The 17113-nt window shown below is 44.5% G+C and overlaps 1 protein-coding gene across 1 annotated transcript in view; it reads left to right on the top strand.

Moving 5' to 3' along the window:
- MEGF11 (multiple EGF like domains 11) overlaps positions 1-17113 on the top strand; it is a 318441-nt gene that overhangs the window by 79421 nt on the left and 221907 nt on the right. Inside the window, exons 4-5 of the mRNA XM_033167284.1 lie at positions 7615-7716; positions 9230-9330. Of these exons, the coding sequence (XP_033023175.1) occupies positions 7615-7716; positions 9230-9330 (203 nt within the window). The remainder of the gene's footprint in view (positions 1-7614; positions 7717-9229; positions 9331-17113) is intronic.

Raw genomic sequence — 17113 nt, 5'->3', positions numbered from 1 at the left:
GCACTGTAGGGTATACCCCTGCACACGCACACACACACACACAGGTTTTCCAGTAGGGGTGGGGGAGAATTACATTTTGGCACGAAACTCTCTAACTTGCACTTCCTGAAACAATGTGCGAACCAATGCACTTACCCTTTGGAATTTGCACTTCTCTGAATTTTGCAGTGCCGTTCTCCAACCAAATAAGGTGTATTAAAATGTGTATATTAGGGGAACCCAGGGCTATTTTTCTAGGGAAAAAGGTGCCGGAGCTCACCATGAACGTATTGCTTGTTCTCTTAGAATGGCAGTGGAACCCACCTGAGAGGTGCCGGAGCTGAGCTCTGGTGAGTTCCAACTGGGGGGGGGGGGGGACCCAGGGCGAAACTATGCATAAGAATGCATATATCATTAAAAAATGCATTGTATTGGGAGAAAGCCCTTGCCAAAAATGGTGTATATCAGGAGAAATTCTCACTAAAACACTGATGGATTTTCTTGAGGACTCCCCCCCCCCCCCAATGTGGAAATGTGGAGAACTGAACTTAAGAATGGGAAAATTGAAATTGACAGATTTCTCCCTGCTTAAAATGTGGCCACAATCATGTCTGGTGTTGCTCTCTCGCTAAGGCCTCTGAGCTTCTGTTCCCAGACAAACGACAGGTTCAGACTAAGCGTCAACCCTTGTATTGTCTTCATTTAGGACCCCCATGTTGCAGAGCTCACAAGTGAGTTTCAAGACCCTGAAGGTAATACTTTTGAACTCTGACAGCAGAGCAATCAATAGAAAGAGACTGACAGGCATTGAAGGTGATCTCTAAACCTACTCTGTCTCAATACAGCATGCTTAACCCCCCTTGTTTTATAAAGCAAGACACTATATTAATAATTAGTAATAGAATTTACTAAATATGGTTTAAAAACAAACAAAACAAAACAAAACTCCAGTGTTTTACATCCTTACAACAACCCTTTAAACCAGGGGTCTGCAACCTGCGGCTCCGGAGCCGCATGCGGCTCTTTTACACCTTTGCCGCGGCTCCGGGGCTCCGGGGCGGATACGCCTGTCCACTTCTCCAGCTGGCCGGCGGCCCGCCCTCCGAAGGCTGAGGGTGCTGCTGCTGTGCTGCTCTGCTCATGCATCGTGCCTCGTTTCTGCCAGCGCAGGCGCAGCAGCAGACAGCAGCAGTTTCCCTCCAGAGGTGTGGCTGCTGCTGCTGGTGTTGAGCTGCTGCTGGCTGCTGCATCGAGGCGGCGACAAGGTAGGCAGCTGTGGGCTGGGCCAGGGGCGGCGGGTGGTGGGCGAGGGCGAGGGGGGAAGCCCTCCTTTTAAAAATGGTCGAGGGAAGCTGCGCCTGTTTCCCTTGCCGCTGCCTCCTTCACCTCCTGGTTCCGCTCGCAGCCTCAGACCGCGCTCTCGCGGGCGTGCGTCTCTCTCCGCCCCGGAGCAAGGCCGGGACTCGCCCTTGCCTGGGACCCGCGTCTCAGGAGCCAATGGGTGCATGTGTCGCGAGGGGGCTTGGAGGCTCCTAGGAGCCCGAGCACGCACAGCAGGGACGTGGCTGCTTCAAAAGGCTGCATGGAGGAAAAGGCAGTTGTGCGTTCTTCCGCAGCAGCGTCGAGCGGAGCCGCCACCGGACCTCACCAGGCAAGGTTAGTCACGTCGCCCCCGCCTTCCAGGGCGCAAAGCTGGGCTGGCTGGGCAGAAACCACCGTTGAGCTCTCTGCTTGCCATGGGCGGGGGGGCTTTGCAACCCCCCAACGAGTCCCTTGGGGTGGGGGACTGGGACTGGGGAGGGGGAGTCCTCTGCCGCTGCTTCCTCAGGTGTGTTGCTTAGGCTGCCGGGCGGAGCGCGGGAGCGCAAGTTGGCCGCCTGCGCCATGCCCTCCGGCTGTGGCCTCTCCAAAGTGGCCTCTCCAAACGCGCGGCGCAAAGAGCGGCGCCTTGGCTTTGCCCCGGTTTGGTTGGGCAGCCTGTGGCTGGAGGAGATCCGGGGGATTCCTCCTCGGCAGCTGAAAGAGGGGCTTGTTCTCTCGCACTTTCTTTTCTCCCAGTTCTAGGTCACTCGACCCACAATAGCACTTCTTTAGTCTCCTTGCCGCACGCGCTCTGGCAACTTTTCAGGCTCCGGCTTGCGTAAAAACTGGGAAAGCTTTCTCTCGCTTCCTTCCCCCCTCCCCCTCTCATTTCCTTCCCCCCTCCCCCTCTGATGCTGCTCTCCAACCACCTACCTGCTTGTCACAAGTTTTGACCCTCCCCCCGCTCCTTGGAAGGGTTTCATTATTGGAGCTGAGCTTGTCCCCTGCTGAGGTAAATGACTTACTGCTCTGCTTCGACCGGGTTGGGTGGGCTGGTAAAGAAAACCAAACCTGAGTAACTTATGCAGAGGCAGAATTTACTAGGTGGGGGAGAAGCCCCTGTCGTGACTTCCAGGTGTTTGGAAGCACGGACAGCCCACCAAAAAGAAAACTTGTGAAAATGCTTCCTTCGCGAGGGCAAGGAGTAATAGGGGTGGAGATGGGCCGAAAGTCCAAAGGAAATGATTTCTTGAAGGGGGAGGATGTACTACGGGAGGCAGAATAAAGGGCTGGTTCTCACAGAGACATGGGTAGGAGAATGACGTCCCAAAAGGTTGCAGTTTTTCCTCTGTCCTGAGTGTGTGTTAGGGGAGCCTTGACAAAGCACTTGTTGGCGTGGAAGAGAGGAGTCCTAACTTGGATCTGTGTTCATGTGCAAAATCTATCGCCGTTGTCATTAAGGGGGCAGGAACTCCCTAAAAAGGTTTGAACACTATGAACTACTACAGCCACCTGTATGCAAGTCAGCACAAACATCACAGGCTTCTCTGGTGCAATTCTGTGCTTTATTTAGCAAAAGAGGAGGTTGGAAGAGGTGAGCATAGCCTCTGGTCTGGAATATTAAGGGTAAAAGACACTAAGATTATTGTAAAAGCCAGCAGTCTTCAATTAGACATGGGACAAACATTAACACAAGTGTGCAGTTGAGGACTCATTTTTTAAAAAAACAACAACAAATCAAATATTTGTATGCTGTTGCAACCCACCTTGGATCAGGCTGTGAACCTGGTAGTGGTCCCCAGGTTGGATAAAAATGAATGATTTAAAAAAATAAATTTAAAAAAATGGATTTTTTTTATTAATCAGATTTTTTTTATTTAAATCGGATTTTTTAAAATAAAATGCAGGTGTTATATTTGTTTTAAAATGTCGCAGTGGTTTTGCGGCTCCCAGTTTCTTTTTTTTTCTTCAGAAACGGGTCCAAGTGGCTCTTTTTGTCTTAAAGGTTGCAGACCCCTGCTTTAAACTAAGGAAAGCCTGTAAAGGAAGCTGCCGTGTAAGGCTACTGGTGAAAAAAAGTGTGAACAAAAATGCAAATTTTGCTTTGAAATGCGTATTTAGGGAGGAGCTGTATTGAAAAGCTTTGGAAAGCTTTGAAAAAATGTGCATTTTATGGTCAAAATGTATAGGAAAATGTGTACAACTTACATGCAGGTTTCTTGCATGTTCTTTAAAAAAACAACAACACAGGATGGAACAGACCCATGGTTGAGTGCTTGCTATACCCACATGCAATGGGCTTAGGTTAGACTAATAGAATCATAGAATTGTAGTGTTGGAAGGGATCCCAATGGTCATCTAGTTCAACCCCCTGCAATGCAGGAATCTCAACTAAAGCATCCATGGCACATGGCCATCCAACCTCATCCGTTCCTCATAAGGCTTGGTTTCCAGACCTTCGATCATCTCGGTTGCCCTCCTTTGCACATGTTCCAGCTTGTCAATATCCTTTTTAAATGGTGGCACCCAGATTTGCACACAGTATTCCAGGTGTGGTCTGACCAAGGCAGAATAGAGCAGGACTTCCTTTGACTGGGACACTGTATTTCTGTTGATGCAGTCTAGAATAGCTTTTTTTTTTGCTGCTGCATCACACTGTTAATTCATGTTAAGCTTGTAGTGTACTAAGATTCCTAGATCTGGCAATCCAGGTGTCCCCCATCTCATATTTGTGCATCTGGTTCTTCCTGCCTAAGTGTAGACACTTACATTTGTTCCTATTGAAAGTTATTTTGTTAGTTTTGGCCTGGTTCTACAGTCTGTTAAGATCATACTGAATCCCGATTTTGTCTTCTGTGGCATTGGCTACCCCTCCCATTTTATTGGTTTATGCAATGCTAAAGTTTTTCAGGGAATAAGCAAACAAACAGAGAACCCGCTGCTTAACTCACAATTTATGGTTCTCAATTACTGGTTAATTTCTGCTACAAATTATCTTGGATTAAAATAGGTTCTGTTTAAAATGAGCAAAAGTGAAAAATCAAGCCCCAGAGACCTCGTTCCTGTTTCTAATATAAAAAAGCCTTGTGTTTGATTGGTGTGCCCATCATTTTGCGGTGCTTGTGCCTTCATCATCAGAATGAAGTGCCGGGAAGCCTCGACAGCATTATGTTAATATGTGCTTTTAATTAGCCTTTTTTGTACACAAGTAAAAGCTGAACAGTCCCAGGAGGAAGAATATCTGATATGGTTTTATGTGAGGGCATAGAACTCCCCCCCCATCACTCTTTCTTTCTTTTTTATTAATGGTGGCAAGCTTCAATCAGTTTACATTTTTCCATTGCTCTTTACAAGATTTTCTTTTTTCTTGGTTCAGAAGCTCCGTGTCAGAGACAAAGCTTTGAAAATCACTTGCCTGTTCTTTCAGCGCTCCACATCGTGAGGGCAGCTTGTGACTTGTCCAGACTTGGAACCTGATGTCTCCCCCAACACAGCCCCCACTTCCACAGTTTGTACCCAGCAGTAAGCCCAGAAATGAATACTGGTTTAACTGGATGGTAGCCAGTTTTACCACGCAGGCCTGCAAATTAAGGACACGCATTGTTTTTGGTGGGATGGGGGCGGCTGTTTCGGTTCTGATGTCTCGGTATTTATTCATTATTCGTTATCATTAATTTATTATTTATTATTCATTAAGAAATAATACCTGAGTGGCATACAATATGATAAACATAATAACAATAAGTTACGTGAAAGCAAATAAAACTTCAAGCAGCAACGAAACACATTGATCCAGTGGGACAGGCATGCCCATATTCACCAAAAGCAAGGTGACTGAAGGCATGGTTGCAAAAAAAAATGTTTTTTGAACTGGTGCTAACAGCCCACCAGGGTCCTTCGTACTTAAAAATGGAGTGATTTCTTTAAATTAAAGATGGCCTTTCTAGCAATCTACTGCAGCTAATATGAGAAGTAATGCATCAGGAGCCAGAGTCAGGCACAGGTCAGCAATAATACACCTGGTGTCAGTGAAGGTAATTCTTTATTCAAAGGAACCAGAACAGCACAGGGCTCGTGATCACAGTAACACTTCCCAGGAGGTCTTGTCCCAATGAGGCAGTTGCGAAGACTGAAAGTCCCTGCTTTCCCACCGCTCCCTAAGGCTGCTCCCCGCCACCCGGTTCCTTCCCCAGCAGCCTAAGGCTCCTTCATGTTGTCTCTCTTTGCTCAGCCCACTTCATTTCTCTGCTTGTTCTGGAAGACCAGAAGGGAGAAGGGCTTGTCGCAGGAGGAGCGGGAGACCCCCTGGCTTCTTCAGTAGCCTACCACATCTCAATCTCCTGGCCTCCCTCCTCTCCAAGCCTCTGATTCTGGACTGCTCTCTGCTGCAGCCTCTTCCTGCTCACTAAACCGTGTTTCCTCTTCAGCTTCCTCCTCCCAGTCTTCTCCCTCTTACCACTCTTCATCGTCCGGCCACCAGTCCCCTGGCTCTGAGCTGTCTTCCCCCAGCAGTTCCCTTGAGGGTTCCCCAGCTGGTGTCTCCTACCACTCCTGTGCACCCAGCCAGTCCATGACATAACGTTTCACTTATTTCATGATCTGAAAAAGCTTTGGTCAATGTGAGCATCTATCTAGCTTTCATCTGCTATTGGACCAATTAGCTCAATATCAACTTTTTAAAAACCCTGGACAGCCTTACATGTGCAGGTGGTTGACCATTGTTTGGTGCATCAGAGAACCTAAAACAATTAAAGTAGGTCATTTGGGATTTGATTTGGGGAAGTCCTATTCTGATGCAGTCCCTCCTCCTTGGAAAATGTGTGATGTGTACACAGTTGTGTTTACACAGTTCTAAAATGTACTTTACAGAGCAACACGAGGAAAATAGAGAGTGCTGTGCCCCACAGAGTACAGTCAAAATTTGAATGAATGTGGGTTGTTGCTGCTCCTTAGCTTTCCAAATTTATTTGACTGTTCCACAGCTGGAGACTGGGTGCAGGGCTATGTGGACCTTTCTTGTTTAATCTAGACAGGCATTGCTTTCTTACACACACGGACAAGCACACACACTCTGCCCCCTGCCCCTTGCCTCTGATGAATTGCACCAAGCACTGTTGCTATCTGCTTGGGACCTCAGTATCTGAAGGTGAGCCTCCTTTCAACCTGCCTGTAATTCTAAGGCCAACTATCAATGCACCTCCTCTATCAGAAACAAGGCAAGAGTCAGCCAGAGATGAGGCTTTTCTACTTGTGTCCTCCCAGTTAAGGAATGCCTTCCCCAAGGAGTCTTGCTTGCTCCCAACTTTGATCTCTTTTACACAACAGGCAAACTGTTTTTCTTTTTTTTTTTGTCCAGAGAGACATTGTTCTCTTGGTTCTTTTTTTAATTGCTGTTTTATTGCTGATTTCTTTTGCTGTGTTTTGAATATTAACTGTGTGCTCATTCTTTTAGATTGTTTTAAACCACCCTGAAATTGATTTTGGTGAAGGGCAGTGGATAAATGTGTTGTTCCTATAAAGTAATTAAGGAATTTTGGGAAACTCTATATAATGAATTTAAAAAGATATTTTTTTTTAAAAAAAATCCCCAAACACCTGAGATTTTCCTCTTGGAGATGGCAACAACGGAGGTCCCCCCCCCAACCAAAAGAGTTTATGACTATACACGCCACTGCTGCAGCTAGAACCTTATTGGTACAAAGGTGGAGAATAACTATAGTACCCACTAAGGAAGAATGGCAGTGTAGAATGTTCGAATATGTTGAACTGGCTGGTCTAACGAACTGTATAAGAGAAAACAGAGATAAGGAATACAAGGAGGAACGGATCGTGTTTATGGAATATTTTAAGAGCCAGTATAAACAAATACATAGCCTAGCAGGTCTCAAGTAAATCCAGCAGAGTTGAAAGAGATAGAGGTTTTTAACAGATAACAAATTGGATGATTAAAAAGATGTGGATTATGCAGAGCAGTAGAAAAGCAAAGGAACCAGCAAAAGGGTGGAAGGAAAGTCTTATATGGTATATGTATACATGCTGTATTTGGTACGAAGTTGTAAGTGGGACAGGGGGAGTGGACAGGGGGAGTGGGTTTAAGTATGCTCTCTGTTCCTGTTTTTGAAAATGCAAATTAAAAAAAGGATAAATACTCCAAACAAATACATGCTGGGTCTGTGGGAGACCTTGGAGGGCCAGAGTGATTTGCTGTGACTTGTAACCTTCACATGTTGTAGAGAGCAGGAGCTTTAATATATGAGTGAGAGAGAGGGATAGGGGGGAGCTTTTACAGGCTAATGACCCACCTTTTCTCCCCCTTTCATTGTCTGCTTCCAGCTACGCCGTGACTGTTCAGGAATCGTACTCACATCCCTTTGATCAGATCTATTACACGAGATGCACGGATATCCTGAACTGGTTCAAGTGCACTCGACACAGGTAAGTGGCGATCGGAAGATATTTCAATCTCCCTCTACCGTTTCATCTTCTCCACATTGCCTTCTTTTTATCTAAGTCTCGGTGATGCTCTCAAGATGCTGAGGATAAATATAGACCTCTCTTTGCCAGAATCCTCCTGCAAAATTAAAGAGGCTGAAATGGAATCCCCCCCCCCAAGAGAACCTGCTCTTTCTTTTTCTTTTTCTTTCTTTTTGTTGAAAACACGATCAGTTTGGTATTGTAAATCTGCAATTTATTTGGGTTTATTATTATTATTATTTACCTTTTTTTGGAACAAAACAAAAAGTTTTGATTTAAACTTAAGTGACCCAATTCAGAAGGAATGAAATGTGAACATCCTGGGAGGAAAGTGCAGAGAAGAAGAACTCAAAAGAGCACCTCCCCCTGTGAGGAAAGGTTACATTTAAGGGTTTTTAGTTTAGGAAAAAAAGGCGAGTAAGGAAGGGGGTGTGGGGAGAGAAATGATAGTTGTTTAAAATGATGCGTGGTGATTAAGAAAGTGGACAGGGGAGGTTTTCTCCTAGAACCAAGGGCCATCTAGTGACGCTGAATGTTGTGAGATTTAGGGTAGACAAATGAAGCAATACTTCACACACCATGAGTTAAACTTTGGGAGTTGCTACAATATGATGTGGTGACATTTGCTGGCATGGATGTGATGATTTCCCCAGAGGCATCTGATTGGTCACTGGGAGAACAGGATGCTAGACTGGATGAGCCATTGGCCTGATACACTGAGGCTCTTCCTGTGTTCTTAACTGAGACCTGAATAACACATGTGCATACATAACTTAGGGTTTGTTTGTTTTTTACTACTAATGAAGTATACGTGTTGGACGACTGCAGCTGTGAATCATTGACTCCAGTGAAAAACTTGGTGCTTTGAGATGCTACAGCAAGAATGTCTGTTCAAATGGAAGCCATCACTTGATAATTGCAGCCATCAAACGATGAGCATACATTCACGGATTATCTGTGATATAAAACAGACTAGTTTTCTGCATTGTAGCAGCAATATATTTAATTTGAAGTTCAAATATGAGTTGCACTTCTGTTCACAGATGGGTTCAGGAAGTGCAAAGCAGGCAAGTTCACATTAAAATGTGGACAGAACAAAATTTCACTCCTGTTCCTTTTTAGAGACAGGCAATGGATTTTGACATTCTTATTTCCACAGAGAGAAAATTGTTTTAGAGTATGAACTGAACTGTAGAGTTTGAAAACTATTGAACACACACACACACAAATATATATATATATATATATATATATATATATATATATACATATATATATATACATATACATACATATATATATATATATATATATATATATATATATATATATATATATATATATATATATATATCTACTATATAAACATTTGAAAGTAATTATTGAACATACCCTCCAGGCAGTAACACAGTGCAAATAGTATTCTGAGTGTGAGCATTGATTTCCAATGTGTTCTTTCTATCTCACAATTTAGAATAAGTTATAAGACAGCGTATCGGAGGGGACTGAGGACTATGTATCGGCGACGATCACAGTGCTGCCCAGGATATTACGAGAGCGGAGACTTCTGCATCCGTATGTACATGAGTTTTGCTGGGTTGGTAGGGATGTGGTACTGGCACTGGACCATTAGATACAGTTGCTGCCAAACTTTCCAGATGTGTGAATTGAAATTTTAATTGCAGCTTGCATTCCTACGCAGGCAGTAAGTTTGCGCTGGTACCAGCAGGCCAGCAGTACTAGGCGGTGGGGAAGGGAGACTGGTATTGTGCACCATCTCTTCTTTCTGCAGTGCAAGGTCTGGGGTAACCCACCTGGAGTAGTGGAAGGAAGCAGGAAACTGAACTTGTCAGCCGAGGGTATTTTCAGGACTCTGGACAGCTCCCTAGGATGCTGCCCTGCCCAAACCCAACTGTCAGGATATCCATCTCACCTACTTATTTTATTTATTTCAGCAATATATATATACTGCTTAATTACAAAAATCTTTAAGTGATGTACAAGTAATTCAATGCAGTAAAGATGAAAAAAATCAGTTAAAACTATATAAAATCAGAGTTTAGTCAAAATAGCTGCTGAAATAATATTTTTTTAAAAAATGTCCTCAGTTCAAGTTCAAAAGGAAGAGAGGCCTTTCTGTTCAACTGGAAGGGAGTTCCATAAAAGCGAGCTCATAATCCTGAACACATGGTCCCTGGTAGATATGAATGAGTCATGCATCTGAACCATGGGGGGACCACTGACAGTGACTCCCCCCAAAGACCACAGTGGTCAGGGAGGGAAAGAAGGGAGTGATGTTGTCCTTAAGGTATCCTGGATCCAAGTTGTTGAGGGCCATGTAAATTAATACAAGAACCTTGAACCTGGCTTGGTAGTGTATGGTCAGCCAGTGCAAGGTTTTAAGCACAGGAGTGATGTGCTGGTGCCAGTCTTTCCCCACCAGCCGTCTAACCGCAGCATTTTGCACCAGTTGAAGCCACTGGATCAGGCCCAAGGGTAGCTTCACATATATTGAGCTTAAAGACTCTTGGCATGACAATAAAGAATTGCAAGGGATCTTCAGAGAGTTGTGCCTGCAGTTCTAGACCTGGTGGTGGCTTTGAAGGCAGGCATCCCAGTAGATGACCCTGCCATTGGCGTGGTCTGGGATCTATGTGGGTCACCTCTGAAGCATGAATGGCAAACGTGCATGTGTGCATTGGCCCTTGCAGATTGGGGGAAGAGATGGAAATGGGGAGTCTTTATTCCCCGGATGGGCTGGTGAGTGGTGAGTGGTTCCTTGGAGCTCCAGGTTCCTTGGAGTCTCCACGTTGGTGCTGCCTGTAGGTACAATTTGTGTGGGTTCTTTGGTGATAAATCCTCTCTGACAACAAGTCACACAGTTCTAGCCAGGGCTGATGGGAATTTGAAGTCCGAAATATCTGGAGGGCACCCGAATGGGAAAGGCTGAGCTGCCTGGTTATTTCACTGTGTTACCTCAGAAGATACTGATTTCATTTTAATATTTTTGGGCCCTGCTTGAAATAACAAGTGTGAAATTTGCATCCCAGGGAATTGCAAGTATTACAGAGAGAGCCTCCTGTAAATAGCACATTAAAATGTAGTTTGAAAATTGCTTTTCATAGAATTAATAGTTGGTTATGCTGCCACAATTCCCAGGCCTGTTTTCCTGATAAGGAATGATGGATGTTTCATGCCGGAAACGGTTCGCTTAAATGTAGCAAAGTCAGTCGGACAGCGGTTGCACGCTTGAGTTATGTGGCTAATTATATCGCTAACTACATGCACACAGTAATTTTAAATTCTCTGGGTTGCCAACTCCTGTGACTTTGTCTTGTTGCTTTTTTAAAGTCGCGTTCTTAAAGTGTCAGTATTATTTTTTACGGGAAAGATTCTAGCCCTCATGGTTTATGGATGCAGAGTCTCTAAAATCTCATTGTCATCCAGGTTGGAATTCTGAAAGGCCAACTGCTTCGCTCCTCATCTCTGATGTGTAAACACAATGTTGATTCCTGCAATAAAATGAGATAAACAAAACCCTTTCTTCTGGATGGAGCAAAGTCTGTTCTCTGCCAGTAGATGTTCAGTTGCAAGTTCATACCCAGAAAGGTCCTTTTAATCTCTTCTGTCCTCACCCCACCAAGTACCAGTCATTTCCTGTATATCTGAAAGCAGATTTTGCTGCCAATGTTTCTTCTTATGGGTGGTGGTGGCAGCTTTCTGGGATCTCAGCTGAAGGCCTCCCCAGTTCTGAGGCCCTCTTTAATTTGGAGAAGACAGGGATTGAGCCTACAGGCTTACCTAGGCTCCCCTGTACCCTTGGCAAGGAGTTGTATCAGCACCTCCAAAGCTGGGAGAGAACATGGACCAGAAACTTAAAAAGTTTGCTTTTCATCGCCAGTGACTTCCTCTGATGCCATTGGAGTCGGATCTGCTCTCCTGCTCCTCCGTCATTGGTCTGTCTGTTTACCTCCCTCCCTCCCTCCGCCACTAAATGTGGCAGTTTGTTTCCAAGAATTCAGTGTATACATGAAAACGCATATATCCAAACTGCCCCTGCACGAGCTTCCCTAGCCTTCCAGATCTGGTGCATTCAGCAGGCCTTGTCATCCTAGCAATACACAGACTTTAAAAACCAGTCTTTCCCCACCTGGAAAGAGCCTTTCAGCTTTCTTCCTTGCTTGCAGAATTTCAACCAACTGGCTTTCGACTGTGTATGGTTGAAATCACGCAAATTAAATGCACATCTGAAGTCCGGCAGAGGCGTTCTATCGTAAGGTGGCCATTCGTCGGATTGGGCGTTCTTCCTTCACTTGACCTTGTAAAGCCACTTTTTGTTGGCACTAACTGGAGTTAATAGTGTGTGACGAGGGGAGACCAAATCTCATGGAGCATAAAATGATCAAAAGCGCTTAAAAAAAAAGTTTCCATTTTTTTTGAAGTTTTAGATTAAAGGCTAATTGGTTCTTCTTTCATTAACAGTAGCCTTGCTTTCTTGTAAAAGTTTTTTTATATATATAAGATGGCTTTCTAATTAAGTGCAACACATTTGGATGAGTGAGGACCAAGCTGCTGTTTCTTTATAATAAAAAAAAATCTCTATTCATAGTTTTCTTTCTGGTAGCACAAAGTCAGGATTCCTTGCTGCGGTCTCCAAATCTTACTCCTTTTTTCATTTGTGCTCTACAAATGGCAGGCTTCTGTGTCTGTTCTTTATAGTGAAGGCTGTATATTCTGGCCAGGGTGTGTGTGTGGGGGGGGAAAGAGATTATTATTCAATGCTTATAAAATGCCTAATATTTCCTAAGGGCTGCACATATAAGACAGTCCCTGTCGGCAGGCTCATTATCTAATAGACATGATACGAAAGGAAAAACGAATGGGGAGGGGAAAGGAAAGCAAGCACTGGAGCAGCTAAGAAGAGCCTGCTGGACCAGGAGAATGGTCCACCTCGTTCAGGTTCCTGTTCTCACAATGGCCAACCAGATGCCCCAGTGGGAAATCCATAAGCACAACTGGAGTGCAATAGCATTCTTCTCACCTGTGGTTCCCAGTGACTGGCATTCAGGGGCATGCTATCTCTGACAGCTGACCTCCTCTGGTTGATGGAAGAGGCCAGGTTGTTGCCTTCCCCACTTGCCCTGGCGTTCTTTCTGAGAGATAGAGAGTGCAACCTTCTCTCACTGTCTGCAAACCTACATAATATTTCTTTAAAATACAATTAATTCTGGATTTTGGAAGTAACTGGGTGGGCGGGGCGAGTGTTTTGCAGGTGATTGAAGCCCTACTGTTCGGACTACTGGAAATTCTTGGATAACCCTCTGGCTTTTAGAATTTTACCAGTCATTGCTCACATGTTTTAAATTCTGTCTTCCTTCACGGCATGGTACTGTGATGGTGGGAAGGTCTAAGTTTTTATTTCACTTTAAGCACATCCTGCATCCGGTTGCTCTTGGCTACTGCGTGTATTTTTTCCTGTATTGCTTTTGAGCTTTTCGTTCTTGTCGATTAGGTTCCATCCCCACTGGCAGACATAGACACACACAAACACACACACACACACACCCCGCCGCCGCCTCTTACCTGACTGAGCTGGAAGACATGCTGCCTGGTGTGAAGCCCTGAAAGATTTAAAAGCAAAGCTTTTGAGATCATAGCCGAATGCTACAAGCTCATTGCAACCACCCCACATTGCTCCTGTTGGGCTTGGCTGTATTTCTGCTGTGTCTGTGGCCGTGCTGGAAGTTCACTTCCTGGGACAGGCCTCTTCCATTATGGATGAGTGCTCCCCCCGCCCCATTACAGGGAGACCATCAATCTCATTTTACTACGACATGATGGATGGAAGTTGGTGGCTAGAGGTGAAAGGAGTTCAGTGAATGAAAGTCCTTTGGTAGCTTGGACACAAGAGATGTGAAACTAGGAACTAAAGAAGTTTGATACCCCCCCCCCCTTTTTGTCTCTTGAATGGGAGATCTCAAGTAATCACCAAGCATGAAATCGCAGCTTTGTCACTCACACTATCGGCCAAATAGTCGAAGTGTGTTGGGGGGTGGGGATGAATTATTTTGGCTGACTTTTCGCTCTTTAACAATTCCAGTCTGCATGTCAGAGAATATCCGAAATTAAGGATTCATGTTTTGGACGAATGCTTGAGTTGATCGTTGCTGCCATGCATTTGATAATTGGGCACTTAGGTATTTGGATGTCTGTGAAGACTGATGCTGTTTGGCAGGACAATCTATCCTTTGGAGGAAGGCGCTGAATAATTTGGTGAGCAGCTAGTCCTTATGATTTCACTGGGAAGACGAGGGCTGCAGGGGAATATTGCTTGCTGGCCGTTGAGCCTCTGAGTTGGGTATGCAACAGAGGTGGGTATTAGACAACCTCTCCCTCCAGGGGACCTTAGGGACCATAGTTCTGTGAGAGATGCTTATTGATTATCCCTCTAGAAAGTATTGATTATTGTGCTTCTTGGATACAGTAAGATAAAAGGGTCCTGGATTCATCTCTGCTCATGGATGTCTGTAATAACCAATTAAATGTGACATAGTGGGCTGCATGGTAGGCTCTGCTAACACCTGTATTGGCTTAGCTGTAGCTATTGGGGCTGAGCAGGGGCAGAGGTGAATTTAGGGCAGCACGACCGGTTCCACCGCACTGGGCGCTGAACCCAAGGGGTGCAGGGCAGTTCAACTATGACCTAGTGAATTGAGCAGAACAGAAGGCCAGAGACGTGTGTGTGTGTGTGTGTGTGTGTGTGTGTGTGTCAAATTTTGCGCTTGCACAGGGCACCATTGAAATTTGAAAGACCGAAATCTGTCACTGGCAGGAGTTGAATTAGGCTGTACAGTGGTACCTCAGGTTACAGACGCTTCAGGTTACATACGCTTCAGGTTACAGACTCTGCTAACCCAGAAATAACGCTTCGGGTTAAGAATTTTGCTTCAGGATAAGAACAGAAATCGTGCTCTGGTGGCGCAGCAGCAGCGGGAGGTCCCATTAGCTAAAGTGGTGCTTCAGGTTAAGAACAGTTTCAGGTTAAGAACGGACCTCCAGAATGAATTAAGTACATAACCAGAGGTAGCCCTGTAGTGGCTAAGTGAGATGGAAACTTAAGCTTTCCGTATCGCTTCCACCCCATATGAGTGGTGCAGCAATAAAGCTGCCGGCACATTTGCAAACTAAGCAGGGTCCAGTATGGTTTCAAATAGGATGGGGGACAGTGCAGGAAGTAGGGCTAGAGCAGGCATCCCCAACCTGCGACCCTCCAGATGTTTTGGCCTACAACTCCCATGATCCCTAGCTAACAGGACCAGATGGGAGTTCTAGTCCCAAAACATCTGGAGGGCCGAAGGTTGGGGATGCCTGGGCTAGAGGATCCTTGCGGTTCCTTCTACAATTCCATGATGATATGATTTTAATGGCCTCTTGAAACTACTGTTGGTGGTGCTGGGGAGGCAGGCAACCACACTGCACCTGCCTCTCCTGCACGTTAATAGCAATTCAGAGATGGGCAGCGGAATTTATTGATAACAAAGCAATAGCTTAAATATATATATATATATGATGTGTGTAGTGAGTTTTCAGAAACAGCATACAAAGACTAAAGAAACAAAACCGCCACAACTGTGTGGAGCAGATTATGGCAGTTAGAATAAAATAAACATCAGGCTCGGTACAGTTTTGCAGACAGCATAATAAAATAGTTTCCGTGAAGGGACATTTCGGAAGTAAGAGTTACATATCGATAATGCAGCCTTGCCACATAGAGGCATGTGTCTTTGGGGAGCCTATGCAGTGCAGTATTTTTATTTATAAAGCTTATTCTAGAGGCTTTTGAGATCTGACTGCTTTTAATGAAAGGGCTGGTGCTGTGCTGTATTTATTGTAATTATTTGTATGTTTTAAAAGATCTGAGAGGGATCTTTAATTGTTTTTCTTAATGATTACTTTCTTCTTCTTCTTCTTCAACAACAACAACAACAACAACAACAACACCACTGGGTGGCTCCCAGCAGAACACTAAAAACAGAATAAAGCTTCAAATATTAAAAACTTCCCTAAACAAAGCTGCCTTCAGATGCCTTCTAAAAGTCAGATAGTTGTTTATTTCCTTGACATCTGATGGGAGGGTGTTCCACAGGGCGGGCATCACTACCAAGAAGGCCCTCTGCCTGGTTCTTCTTCTTCTTCTTCTTCTTCTTCTTCTTCTTCTTCTTCTTCTTCTTCTTCTTCTTCTTCCTTCAGTATCTGAAGAAGTGTGCATGCACACAAAAGCTCATACCAAGAACAAACTCTAAGGTGCTACTGGAAGGATTTTTTTTTTTTGCCTTATACTGGTGCATCTATCTCAGCACTGTCCACACACTGGCTGGCAGCTGCTCTCCAGAGCTTCAAACTGGGGTATTTACCAGCCCCACCTGGAGATGACAGGGATTGAACCTCCTGCGTGCTATGCCACTAAGCAGCAGTCCTTCGCTGTGAAGTTGTCCAGAGTTGTATTTGTAAACAAACCACACACAACAGGCCATTGATTTGCACACAAACATGATTTAGTGTATTCAGTTTGCAAAGGTAAGCCTTTTGGCAAAGCAAATGCATAAATTGCAGAAAAATCTCCCCCAACCCATTCCCCGCCTCCAGTACATAACAATTGTCCTCTTTTTAAAGGCTTTAAAAATTATTTAGACTAGATTAGAGCTCAGGGTAGCTTTTTGATTTCTTCCTTGATGCTTAAAAAAACCCACATCCTGGATCTCTTTTGTCCTGTGTTGCCCTCTGAGCAGAGACACTAATTGAAGATCTCCTTCTTCTTTTTTGTAAAGAAGAAAGGAAGAAAAGGGGAGGAAAGAGCCTCCAATTTACTAAATGGATCTCTTTTTGTCCTGAGGGCCAAGCCTTTGTTAATCCTGTCCTTTTCAATCTTTGCACCTTATCAGGTTTATATAAAGCGTCTGCAGAGAACTGGTAGCTGAGTTTGTGTTGGACAACAGGAGTGGCAATGCTCTAGGCACCAAAGGAGGAGGGGATGGCTTGTTAGGAAACACTTCTGCAAAATTAAAGGAGGTAGTGGGCTAATAATAATAATAATAATAATAATAATATTTATTATACTTATTAGTCATGTGTTAGACAAAGGTCTCCAAGCGACTTATGACATATTTTAAAACATCAGCATAAGTAAGTAAAAATGCACTGTAATATCAACACATTCACACAAAAGCACACAGAATTCATTAAAAAGCACACACAAAGAGAGAAGTGGCATGGAGGGGAGACACCTTCATTATTCTGCTTTTGGCAAATACTGAAGACACACCTGTTCCCTCTGACTTTTGACGCTCAAGATATATAT

Source organism: Lacerta agilis, chromosome 13, assembly GCF_009819535.1.
Source record: "Lacerta agilis isolate rLacAgi1 chromosome 13, rLacAgi1.pri, whole genome shotgun sequence".
NCBI lineage: Eukaryota > Metazoa > Chordata > Lepidosauria > Squamata > Lacertidae > Lacerta > Lacerta agilis.
Note: the sequence above shows the minus strand (reverse complement) of the source record. Positions and strands in the feature narration are given on the sequence as shown.